The 13946-nt window shown below is 38.6% G+C and overlaps 1 protein-coding gene across 2 annotated transcripts in view; it reads right to left on the bottom strand.

Annotated features, from left to right (window-relative positions):
- The window catches only part of Plppr5 (phospholipid phosphatase related 5), a 117384-nt gene that overhangs the window by 9411 nt on the left and 94027 nt on the right, over positions 1 to 13946 (bottom strand). The window contains exon 5 of one of the 2 annotated variants that reach the window (XM_052730231.1): positions 8014 to 8148. In XM_052730231.1, the coding sequence (XP_052586191.1) occupies positions 8014 to 8148 (135 nt within the window). The remainder of the gene's footprint in view (positions 1 to 8013; positions 8149 to 13946) is intronic. The other variant, XM_052730232.1, reaches the window with a different exon arrangement.

Here is a 13946-nt window from a genome sequence, read left to right as displayed (position 1 = left end):
GTTTTCTGCCTAAATTGAAATACCTGTTAATCTTTCACAGAAGATTAGCTTTTACTGTGAAGTTTGATGATATGATTGCTTTATTTATTGATTTATAACCATATCTATGGCATCAGATGTGAGCAAACTCAAATAATAGCCAAGATATTATTCAGTATACCCCTACTTGTACAGAAACCTATATACACAACCCCAAAGTTTTTTTTATTTTGTGAGACAGGCTCTCATTATGCAGCCTGGGCTAACCTCATAGTCCCCATGTAGGCAGCTTGGTTTTCTTGTCTCATTCAAAGTTCTAAGGTACAGAGATGTAGCACCACACATGACTTTCTCACAGGGTCTTGAAATCTACTTTAAGAAAATGTTTCCAGGGACTTAAGTAGATGGTTCAGTCAGCAAAGCCCCAGCCATACAAGCATGAGGACCTGAGTCTGAATTATAAATACCAAGGTAAAAAGCTGGGCGTAACAGGTATATCTATAACCTGGTGCCATGGGGAAAGACGTGGGTTCATTGGCCAGCTGGTGTAGCTGAATTGATAGGATTCAGGGTCAGTGACAGACCATGTCAGAAATCAAGGTGGAGAATGATAGAGGAAGACACCAGACACCAACTTCTGCCTTCCATACCCATATGAAGACATGTATGTGCTCATTCATACGTGTACACACCCACACAAACAGTCATACACATCTACAGAGAGAGAGAGAGAGAGAGAGAGAGAGAGAGAGAGAGAGAGAGAGGGAGAGAGGGAGAGGGAGAGAGAGAGAGAGAGAGAGAGAGAGAGAGAGAGAGAGAGAGAGAGAGAGAGATTCAGGTAATTATGATTAGATATGGGCACTTCCTGCTCATCTTTCTGTTTCATTTGTCTGAACACTTTCCCCTCTTTTCTTTCCTCCATCTCTTCTCTTCCCAGCTTCTCTATCCCTCCTCCTCCCCCCTTTGCTCTTTCCTCTCCTCTTTTCTTTTTCTTTCTTTTTTTTTTTTTTTTTCATATCTGGTATCCAGCTCAGGGTCTCAAGCACAGCAGGCACCAGACCACTAACCTACAACCTCAGCCCTGCATTTCAGTTTTCAGACAAGCTAGTCGAATTTCGGACTTTTGCTTTCTGACCGCTTCTTTACCTAAAATAATAAACTAAAAACAAGGGGTTTGGTTTCATAAGACAGTGGACTTGGTTTACTGTTTATCCCCCTCGTTGTAGTTTTTTAAAATGTATTTTCTCTGCAGAAAGTTTTCATAGTTCTTAGATGCTCCAGACTGAGGAGAAAGTGTTGACACCTCCGAACGCCTCCCTGTGCACAAAAGCACGTGCTGCTGAAATAAGATTGTTCATCCACTATTCCACCATTGCCTATTCTCTCCTTAACTAATGGCTGAATGAATCATGTCCAGCTAAGTTACAAGTAATTCTCAGAAAGATGCTTTCATAAAAGGCTGCTGGATAACTGGAAAAAAGGCCTGCCTATTATTCTTTACCTTGTATAGGATGAGTCATCTATTGTGTGAAAAAATAAATCCTGAATGCCCAGACGTGAACAGCAAAAGCAATAATTTGAAACCATGACTCAGGACATTTGTGTATCCAGTGTAGAGTTAATCCAAAGGGTGTTAATAGCTACTTCAATTATCTTTGCTTTTTCTCGTCGTTTAAAAGTTTTTTTCAAAGTATTTCAATCATGTTTTCCCCTCCCCAAACTCCTCCCACATCTTCCTCACTTCCCCACCCACCTAACTTCATGCTCACTCTATCCATCTGTCTGCTTGTCTATCTGTCTCTCTATATCTATCTACCTATATCTATCTATGTTTAGCTCAAATTAACAACAGAAAAAAGCTAACAAACACACATAAAAGAACAAAAGAAATAAAGGAAGGAAGGTAGAGAGAGAAAGAAGGAAGAAAAGAAAGAAAGAAGGAAGGAAGGAAGGAAGGAAGGAAGGAAGGAAGGAAGGAAGGAAGGAAAATCAACACAAATAAACAAGATCAGCCCAGGAGTAGATGCCTGCTCCATTTTATTTGTTTCCCTTTTCTTTGTAAAGCTAAATAAAATACATGAGAATAGGATGTAAATTTTTTTTAAAACAGTTTTCCTACATGCTCAAAACTTGCCTTAAGTGCCTAAAGTGTAAATTGATTTACTCCCATTAACTACTGCAACATCTAATCACTACTAAATCACTACTAACTAAAGTTATTTTGTGTGGTCCTATAGAACATTGAATACCATTCAGCAGCTCCATGAAACAAAGATTTGCTTTATAGAAAAGCAATTGACTCTTAAGTAGATGGCCGGTTACTCATGACAACATCCTGAAACTTCAAAGGAATTTCTCACAGGGAGCACTGCAGTGTATAATCATATTTGTCTTGGCAAGAAACCACACAAGAAATCCCAGGTTTGAAGTGCAGAGGAACTGGTCTTCAAGCCCAACTAGCTCTCTTTACACACACACACACACACACCATTCTGAATTAATTTCAGCTCATATTTCTCCTTGATTCCTGTCATTCTATAATATGCTGCCAAGACAATGGAAAGGTCAGTGCACAGGTCTCCTTGGTCATTGGGAGTTCTCTTAGAAGCCATATCATTTCCTTTTGCAGTTCCCATGGTATTAAGCATGGAGCAATCCATCCATAATGGTACATACTCTGTGACATTTGGAGACTTCTGGAACCATTGATACTGCTCACCACTTTTCATTCAGCTGACCGTTTTGCTAATCAGGTTGTGCATTTACATGACCAGTTTCATTGATAGGCACAGGTTTGAAAAACCATTTATCATAACTATACAAGGGAGTCTATCTATAAACTATTCCTGCCAGGACTTTCACTTTCTTGTTGGCAAGAGTAAATTCTTTTCCTTTGATTGATTCTTATCACCTGAAGAAAAGAAAGTATCTACTTAGAGCTGGCTCTATCTATCTTTCTTTGGATCTCCAATATGCAGACAGCCATTATAGGACCACCTATTTCCAATCTAATAAATCCTGCTTTAGTCTAGACAACACACAGACACACACATCTCTACAAAGAAAAATGTGTGTATTTATATGTGTGTGGGGTGTGTGTGTGTGTGTGTGTGTGTGTGTGTGTGTGTGTGTGTGTAACCATATATGAGTTTGTGCACACGAGCAGATACCTGAGAAGGTCAGTGCTATAAGGTACCCTGGAGCTGGGGTTCAGGCAGCCCTAAGCCTCCTAAGCCTGATGCTGGGGCTAGACCTTGGGCGCCTGCTCTAAGAGCAGCATCCCCTTTAATTACTGAGCCACCACCCCAGCTCTCTCTGTAGCCTATCTTAATCTACGTGTTCTTACTTTGCTCAGCATGGATTGCCCTCCTTCTTTATGATTTCTAATGTTGGTTTTGATCCTGCCATGCCACCACCTGTGTGCCTTCACTGCTTTCTAATCCTACAGGTTATAGTTTATCTTTCATTCCACGTGCTCTTTTTCATTTCCTGTACTGTGGGAAGGAGATACTATGGACAATAAATACAATCCAATTTCTTATGGCGTGTGGTGGGGAGGGATTGTACAATGCTTGAGCAGATACGTGCATTTGTATGTGCAGGCTGACGGACACTTAACGTGTGCAGAAGCCAAAGGTCAACACTGAATGGCTTTTCTAATCCTTTGTTTTTAGACAGAGTTGCCCCCCTAAAAGTGGAGAACCCCAAGTGGTTAAAATGGCTGCCTGTTTCTGCTTTCCCAGCACCGGGGTTATAGACACACGTGACAGCACCTGCCCTTTATGTGCACGCCAGAGGTCCAAACTCGGTCCTCATGCTTGTGGAGCAAGCATGTCACTAACCATATCATCTTTGCTCCCTCTCCCTCCCATCCCCTGCCCAGGCAATAAAAGGCACACACTGTCTCCCATGTGGGTCACAAAGTCACATTAAGGGATCTAAGTTTGTGCCTTGATTATTCCCACATGAAGTAACATATATTTAGCTCAGTTAAGTTTCCTAAAATGTGTGAGAAAGGATTCATGACCAATCTAGACATTTCTCTTTTGAGATCGTCAACTTCTAAGTGAAAGAGCTGCAAGATGTAGTTCTCTGTCCTCATCTGAATAGAAAGTGTGAGGAGACTCAGACCATGGGCGTTTCAGGAAGAGAACTTTATTTTCATATAGTTTCATTCAGTGTTTGTTGACCCACTACATAGTATGGTTCTGTGCAGTTTAACTTCTACTCCATAAGGCTGGTGGAGTACTTGAAGGCAGTTGTTTCTCTTGCTTTTGATCTGCTTGGTTAATTTTAAATATTGGTTTTTATTTATGTGTTTCAGTGTTTTTTTTCTATATGTATGTATGTATACCACATGTGTGCCTGCTACCCAAAGAATAAAAAAGATTGTGTCTTATCTTGGGAGACTGTCTGGAGTTACAGACAGTTGTGAGTTGCTAAGTGGGTACTGAGAACCAAACCTGGGTCTTCTGCAAGAGCAGACAGTATCTTAACCACTTAGCCATCTTGCTAGCTGTTTGTTTTGCTTGTATTTATTGTTTTGAATGGAAGTAGTTACCCACTCAGTTTGGGGACACTCATTCCGTTTAAAAAGGGTTCCTTCATCAGCATGAATCAAGAATAAAATTTGGAGTAGGGAAGGATTTTCCTCAGCATGGATCTATTTATGCTGTATCTGATAGAAATTCCTAACATATTGCTATAATTCTCTTTGATAACAAATTATTATGATATCAAGGCCTTCTTTATTCTTCCTAAAATAGAAGGCAAAAGACAATAGAACTATAAATTGTTGCAATCACCATTTCCTAGAAGAAAATACAGATCCTTGATTCTTGGATTCCCAAGGGAAATTAATAGTGTTTTAAGTTTCTGGAAACATCCCGAAGTTAACAACACTGCCAATTCTGCTGGAAATGAGCCTTGAAGGAGGATGCAAACAGAGTGAGTCTGGGAGAAAGGGAGGTGTGGTATCTGAGGGGAGCTGATTCCCTGGGAATGAGACAGTAGGAACTTTAAGGCAGCTTAAAAGGAAAGACACCTGCATATGCAAAAGCCACAGACCCTGGACTGATAGGAAATCTGAACCCTGAAGGGAATACATGGGAGCTAAAAGCAAGATTTCTGTGTTTAATTTGGCACAGAAGAAATAAAGAAAGCACTTTCAAAAGGATCATGTAGATCTCAAGGGAATAGCACAGAGAGGTAAAATATCCTGGAGAGATTATCATTTTTCCTAAAGACTTTTGGTCAGTCTGAACTTACCAGTTAATGGGTTTAATGGGGAAACATAAGCAGAACTTTCTAGAAATCAGCTTAAGAAAATGAGATATTTTAAAACTGTAATGATCTCTAGGTGGGCATTTATTCATGAACAGCATAATATCTGATTATAGAGAGAATTGAGGAAGGAAGTGAAGGGAGAAAAACAGACAGAGAGAGAGAGAGACAGAGAGAAGGGGAAGAACTAGAGTCAAAAAAGAGAAGAGGAAAAACAGAAAGGAAAGGAAAGGCCCGGGAGTGGACATACTGCCTTGTTTCACAGACTCATTTTCTCTTCATGATTGCGCATTATTATATTTGTTCTCTCTGTGTCTCTATTTCTCTGTCTCTGCCTCTGCCTCTCTTCTCTGTCTGTCTGTCTGTCTGTCTGTCTCTGTGTGTCTCTGTCTCTCTATCTCTGTCTCTGTCTCTGTCTTTCTCTCTCTCCCCTCCCCTTACCTCACCATACTCACACTCCTCTCCAGATACTAGAGGTGAATATCTTGTGTGGTGTTTTGAATAACTGCCTTCTCTATGCACATACACAAGGTTTTATATACATAACATTTCTTTTGAGTCAAGTGTGGTGGGGGACACGTGCAATACCAAAACTTAGATGAGGCAGGAGGATCAGGATTTCAAGGCTATCCTAGGCTACATGGCAAATTCGAGGCCATCCTGGGTTACATGAGACACAGTTTCACATATTATTCGACTATAAAAATATCTAAAGTCATTAACTTTGAAGGGAAAAAATGTACTGAGTAAAGTGGCCCAGGTCCCTCAAAAATGAAAACTGTATGTTCTCTTTTGTATGTGGAATCTAGATTCAAATCTTTTAAATCTGAAATATATGTGGAACCTAAGAAACTATAAACAAACAATTAGCAGAAAAAGGATGAATTTAGGGTAAAGAAATTTTAGAGTATAGGTGAAATGAAAGTATGCCTGGGCAGCAGTGTTCTAGTGTGTAGAAGAATGATAAGAATTAAGAAATAAGGGACCAGGGAAAGGAAGCTTTTCATGTGGTGAAATAGCATCACTTGTGAGGAAGGGTCATAGGTTCTCTCAAAGCTAAGTAAGTTTGAACATTCATTGCATTTTATGAAATGAATGATTCATCTGTGGAAAATTGCTCATCAGAGTCCAGTGTGAGAGTTCTTTGTTAGTCACAAAGCACTTGGAATCGTGCTTGGTACCTGTGAAACTCAACAAGATCAATTATTATTATTGTTATTATCATTATTATTATTATTATTACAATGGTAAAATACAACATGTCCATCAAAATAAAAAAGATCTATTGTAAAGTATGTTAAAAATAAACATTTTGGAGGTTTACGGTGCTTGAAACTGCTTGATGTTGAGGGAAAGAGAATCACTTTTCTTTATGGGGTGCTCACTAGTAAGTTAGCCATGCCCCATGGATGATTCACAACTATGCACATATAGGAAGCACTAATTAGACTCAGTGATTTTTTTTTCTAAAATAATTTTAAAAGGAGGACATGAAATTGAGAGGGAGATGTAATGGGGACTCTAGAAAGTGCAGAAGTGGGAGACTGAGGAGTGAATATGACACACAGGATTAATCTGATCCCATTGGACACATGGGATCCCTCACCAAGAATACCATTTTTCCATAAAATAGAACAAACCATGTTGGCACCTGCGCTATGCTGTGAGATATGCTTAGCAGTGCCCTACTGACCCCATGAACCTTAAAGTGTGCTACAATACACATCAACTTCTATTTATTCAAAAAGAAAACATTTGCTTTCTCTATAGTCAAGTGTAGCTTATGATTACCTCTCGGGAAGTTTTATTCTACATGTGATAAGGCAGAGTGAGAAACTGTCTGAGGGAAGGGGGGTGAATAGTTAGTGGGCAGATAGGAGAGACCAGTAGGGGAGAGGTAGGGATGAGAAGAAAACATAAAGACATATGAATTTGAGACAAAGCAAGGAATGAGTACATTGGAAGAGCTGTAGGGAAGAAAGGAAAGGGGGAAATGATGCAATTATATTTTTAATTTAAACTAAAAAAAATTAAAATATGTTGGCACAGGGCTGGAGAGAAACTGTGAGCTGGCCCTTGAGTAATTGTTTAACTAATCACAGTTGCAAAGAACAGCGGCAACATTTAGGAAACATCCCCCTATCTGGTTCATAGAAGTTGCAAGAACAATTTTTGTAAAATACTTGACTTCTTGCTGGCAGGGACACCCCTGAGGCCTGGACCTGCTGTGTAAAACATTATCTGTGCACAGACTCAGTCCAGCCTAACCCTCAGTACCTCTTCCATCAAGAAAGCAGAGCTGGAGTTTGCATGCTGCCTGATCTGTGCGCACTGAGATTCAGAGCATGTCTCTTGTGCGCTAATTGCATGATGACAGTTTATGAAGCACTTCCTCATTGACAGAGAACGTGGAAGAAATGGAGTAGACCTCATGAAAAAATGCATATATTTGAAAACAAATGTGCCTTTTCCTTCTGCCTGTGTGTGAGGCCAGTGAGCAGTATTTCTTAGACATTCTAGCAAAGTGCTGAATGGGTTCTATGCATAGTTACCAAGCTTCCAGCATGAGGGATATCCATGGTTCCTTTACATGAGATACGCATTTTCTAAGATGATCTTTCTGGTGATAAATTCTTGCTAAATGACACCCTAAATTCTGAGATTAAGTAAGCAAAAAATAACTGCATGCTCTCTGAACACACAAACAGAAATAACTGTTGAATTTGGTCTAGTACGGAAGTTATGAGTCACCTGCACAGACGCTACCTTTTCCAAAGGGCTTTCTACTCGAGGAATGTTGATCATCGGCATCCGGGCCACATTGTCCCTATGTGTGTGCCCATTTTCTGGTTGTCTTCCTTTGAAATTATTTACCACGCACACAACCTAAAATTTCAGGAAACAATTGCAGTTAAGTAAGTCACATATCCTACAACAATCACCCTTTAAGGAGTTTAATAATACTCCTATAGCAACCAAGTTTTAAAATTATCTAAGTGTTATATGAATAAAACTTTACATGTAGACTTACCATGAATAAATTTGAATAGTTATTCCAATGCAGACAGGTTCAAGAAAATTCACCAATGAATATGTATCAGAATGAATAATAACAATGCTGTTATTCCAAAATGTTCATTAATGTATAGACACTATTCAATTCAATCCAAAATTAACACCATAACCTTATAAAAATTCACAGCAGACTAACCTCTCCCTAATGTGACTAACCTACAACTTTATTTTTATGCTCATTATTTCTCACTGCTTCGAGATTATTGCATTCACACTAATCCTTGACAGTTGGCACTCTCTAATTTAATAATATCCCTTTAATTATAGTAGTTTATTGTCTATTGTGTCTCATATATATGTAAGGTTTGAACAATAGCTTACCAGAGCTACACTAAAATAGAAGACCCTTTGCATAAAGGAAATTGACCCTCATTTTAACTGATTACATCCTAGAGGAAGAATGTGAACTGAACCAGGCATGAAAATTAAATTCCTGTAATGTTAAAAATATACATTCCTAATGCATCTCCCAAAGTTTCTGACTTAGTAGGTGACAAATAGGGTATAGAAGACAGAACTTTTAAATGCATTCCAGAAGTTTCTGATGCAGGTGAATCATATATAAGAAACAATGACTTAAGCCACACAGGGAAATTATTTCCTATGGTGAGTTTATATTAACTACTGGGCAACATATTATTTTCTTTCCCTGGACTTTATAGTCTAGAATAAATAGGACTTAACATGTAGTTTCAACCTAATACTCATTTTAAGTTAAGTAAATGCTTAATCAATAATGATATGTTTAAATTGTATATTTTCATAAATTCATCAATGGATGACTTTTGTTAAACTTATTAATTAATATTTATTTTGTTTCTAAATTTTTTAAAGATTTATTTATTTTATGTGTATAAGTGTTTTGCATGCATGTACATGCCTGTTGCCCAAGGAGGTCAGAAGAGGTCAGATGACCTGGAACTAGAGTTACAGATGGTTTCAAGCCAACATGTGGGCAATAGGAACAAAACATAGGTTCTCTGCAAGATCAGCCAGTGCTCTTAACCACCGAGCCATTTCTCCAACTACTTATTGCTAAGTAAGTCTAAATACCAATTAAATCTTGGTTACTCACCCATTCTTGAATACAATATACAAGTGTATGAAATAGTAACATATACTATGATACTTTACATCACCAATTTTTTTCTTTGCAAGCTGTGATTTACCTTTTTTTTTAACCTTCCTATGTCCTAGAAGAACTATAGGTTAAAAACATAGATCAAACCCCAATACTACACTACCATGACTTTTCCTGCATTACCATGATCTTTAAAGTAAGGATGGTAAGGGCTTGAAGACTGTTATTCAGTATGCTTTCTATCCTATGAAGTTGTTACTTTCATTATCCTACAGAAGACTAAGAGAAGTTGATTGCTTAAGAAATAGAGTCAGAATGTTTTGTCTGGAAAGGGAAGATATTAAATAATGTAGTAAATATATTTGGTGTTGTAGGGTCATAGTCAGCGTCAACTACTCAACTCTTCCCTTTTTAAGGGAAAGCAGCAATTCTATTTGTTCAAAAGAGAAGAGTCATGTTGACACTCTGATAAGCTTCCCTTACTAAAGCAGGCAGCAGGTCAAACTTGGTCTGCTGGCTGAAGTTTGATGAATGAGCACTGTTCTAACACATAAAGGATAGATTTAATAACTTTAGGTAGCAATTGCAATAAAACAAACAGTTTCACATCCATATCATACCTCACTTCCAGCAATCACTCTTCTACCATATTTTCAGGCAATATCTCTTACTTCAACTCAGAGCTCACCAAACCTACCAATCGACTAAGCCAGCTTGTCCAAAATGTGTTCTTTCTCAGCCTTCCATGTACAGGGATTGAAGACATGTACATTGCTCCCCAGCATTTTATGGGTTCTGGAATTCAGAACTCCTCACATACATGCAACACATGCTTTATCTCCTCATTCTCATGGAAGTCTCCTCTGAGCGCTCGGCTATGCAAGCTCACTGTGTTTCAGTGTGTTTGTTTGCCCTATGCTAACATGGAGTTCTGAGTCCATCTGTCAGAGCACTGGTCTCAGTATGAAATTTCATACTGGATAAGGAAGTACTTTGATTCATGTCTCTTTTAAGTGTCTACACTGCACAAATCAGGAACCCCATCTGAAGTTTGCTGTCCCTGTACCCCACTGTCACAGTGAGTGACATCATTCATGAATGAGTACACTAATGAATGAATGTACATTTTGATTATAAATTATCAAATTTTGTGGTATATGTCTATAATTAAAAGTTAATTTCCTTTCAAACACTGTAATTTTATATCAATGGCTTCCACTTGTGTAAGTCTGTATTATCCTAAAAAGGTTACACCAATTAGCCACCATTACATATATTTTTGGTTACTTTATGTTGTATTAATAATAAATTTTTTATGTATTCACTTTTTCTTTTCTTCCCATAATTATTGCACTATGAACCTTGTGGAGTCAAACATTATTGGCTCCTAATTAGTGGTTCTCTTATATACTAACTTTATGAGCAAAGATCATGCTCAAGCTCTTTAATATAACTAAGTCTCAGTTTTTAATCTGCATAGTGAGGACAATATATCTCAATAAAATGCTGCAATAATTGTTACTCCTACATAAGATAACATGACAAGCCTATTATTGGGATCAAAAGCTGAACACTTCTATGTATCATGAATAATCAATCAATAATCAACAACTCCTGCTCAAAACTAGTTGTTCTGTATTTTGCAAAACATTATGATTCTACTCCTTACCCTTGAGCAAAATGTACACGGATAAGGACAGATTTAGAATACAATATAATTCCTTTTAGGATGCTAACAGTATAGACTGATACATAGTAGGAATTAAGGAGGCAAATGAGAAGTAGGTAATGAGGGTTACTGCCTAGGAAAAGTGGGACTTGGATGAGCCAAATCTTAGCTATGTAGCGGATTGGAAGAGAGGTGTAAGGGGTAGACATGATAAGCAGTGCAACAAGGCTATGCTTACTACACGTGGAATTTTGTCCAGTCTTTCAAAGAACTCATGGTAGCAAATTAAACAGTTATTTTTAATCCATTCTGCCCATATACAAGACTTTATTCCAGATACTTGAAAAGATAGGCAGTGAACAAAATGAACAGAAATATTTCTCCACAGAGGCTTATTTGGAAGACATGGGTGATAAAACAAAAACATCAGATGTGGTATCTAGGAGTTGCAATGTGTTAGGGAGAAACACAGAACAGAGACTAAGGAGAGATGTTCTGAGCATGACTTGGGGAAGGTTTCACTATTTGGGAAATAGCGAGATATGAGTAACATATGCAGGGTCACATACATGCAAAAGCAAGACTCAGATATCCATCCTCTTATTCTCACTTTCAACTGAAATACACAAAAGAAAGGGAATTCCCACAGAACAAACGTGTAGGAAGGGCAGGCTTGTTTTTGATAAGGGAAGGATGCTGAATGAGATTCCAAGAGTGGGAGAGTGAAAAGCATACCTTTCCCTACTAAGTAAGCAGTCAGGTCATGGTGGACCCTGGAAGTGTAGTGGAATGTCTAAAGTTGATGCATCAGTGAAGGTTTTGCTTTGTCTTGTTACTGACAATGAAATATTTCAATACAGACAAGAGCAGCAAGGTGGTAGTGTGAGGGATGTCTGAAGTAAAGGAACGGTAGTTGTACTTGAGATAGGAAGCACGCAGTTCTGGTTAAAGGGGAAAATTGGGTAGTGGAAATGAACCTGGAGTAGATGAATCACTGGTTGTGGGGGATGAACCAAGAGAATGAGTCAGAGGTAAATGCTGGTTATAGGTAATGGGTACTGAGAGGAGGTGTCTTTGAACCACGAAGCAGCATGGAGTAGACTAATGTTAATTTTATTTTGGAATCATTTTAGAATCCTGAAAATACTGCATGATAATTGCAGGACATTTGCAGAGCTGGAGTGACTGCACAAAACAAATGTTGTACTGAGTTATCCAAGTGAGGAGTCCGGGAGTCATCACAAGTTGTTTCCTGTACCTCAGCCACATCATCTTGTGTTCCCTCAGGCTCTTTCTTCCCTCTCCCTTCCAAAGACTCTCCCTTCTCTCTTGGTCTCTACGGTCCAGTTTACACTGTCTTATTTCCCTGGTTCTTCATAACGTGTCTCCTCTATCTTCACCTGCAGTTTTATTCTAGAGCATATTTTTAAAGCAAAAATCTCATATGGTAAAAGGTAATGAGTGGAAACAAACTACCACTTATGGACTTGTGTTTCACTCATTCCTGGGGCCATTCACGAAGCATGTACTACATTGTTTAGCCTTCTGTAAGTTCAAAAATGAGCCTTTAGGGAGGCTGTGATTATCCTCATTTAAAGAGGGATAGAGGAGCACAGAAAGCTCAATAAAGTACTCAGTGGGAAAAATTGAGTACATGAAGAAACTTGGACTCAAACAAGCTTATTCGATTTCTACTCATTTGAAGGCAGGGGCTACTAACTCACCTACATTTTAAATAAAGATCCACATTATTCTTCTGGCACACAAATCCTTTCCATCCTCCCATTCATGATGGGAATCTTGTACCATTCCAGGATGCTATGCTTTCTCATGCGTAAAGTGTGTCCTGGACCTGCAGTATAGGAAGGGCTCCATGCTTGCTGTCCTTAGGCAGTCTTTCATATTGTCTCTGTGTCTCGTGCTTTGTCCTCTTTCCATACACAGAATCAACCTATCCTCTTTATAATCTTCCCAAGTTGATAGACCACGTCTTCTTGACTGGTATGTTACCCCAGTGAAGTTAATATTTCCAGTACCTATTGATAAATTGTATTTAATTCTCTGTAAAGCTCCATGTCTGTTTTCCTAGTAGATTGTAATGTATTTAAGCATATTAGCTATCTCTTTTTTTCAGGTATTTATTCACATCACCAAGCACAACACTTATATTAGTGTAGGGACTTGGCAGAATTTTATTTTATGATGGAAGAGAGAGAAGGAGAGGTAAAGGGAATAGACTAATACCCCAAACAAAACTCTCAACTCCACTGGAGACAGGCCATGCTTACAAGAGCTTCCTTGACTCACCAGTTGGTACCTTTAGGCACTTCTGTAACAGGAATGTTAAATCAGTCTTTTAATAAAAAAACCAGAACCAGATATTGGTGTGAAAGCTGAAAGATCAGAGAAGCAGAGCAAGCCACAGCCACCATCTCTTAACTCACCAACTCCTCAGCCTGAAAAAAACTCAGCAGATAGGCCTCTAGTCCAATGAGCTTCCTCGGCCAAAAAGACTTCAAGTTCCTGTCTCCTCACACCTTATAAACCTTTCCCCACCCAGCCATTACTTCCTGTCTCATCCTCTCTAGTGCTGGGATTAAAGGTGTGTGCCACCACTGCCTGGCATCTATGTTTAATCTAGTGGCTTGTTCTGTCTTCTGATCTTCAGGCAAAGTTTATTAGGATACACAATATATCACCACATTTTCCCTTTTTTGTCTAAAATAATAAGTAAAAATAATAAATAGTAAAGAGTGTGGTGATAATTGTGTGCCCTAATAAAATATGCTTAAAGATCAGAGAACAAAACAAGCCACTAGATTAAACATAGATGCCAGGCAGTGGTGGCATATGCCTTTA

Source organism: Peromyscus californicus, unplaced genomic scaffold, assembly GCF_007827085.1.
Source record: "Peromyscus californicus insignis strain IS unplaced genomic scaffold, ASM782708v3 Scaffold_9__1_contigs__length_137607984, whole genome shotgun sequence".
NCBI lineage: Eukaryota > Metazoa > Chordata > Mammalia > Rodentia > Cricetidae > Peromyscus > Peromyscus californicus.
Note: the sequence above shows the minus strand (reverse complement) of the source record. Positions and strands in the feature narration are given on the sequence as shown.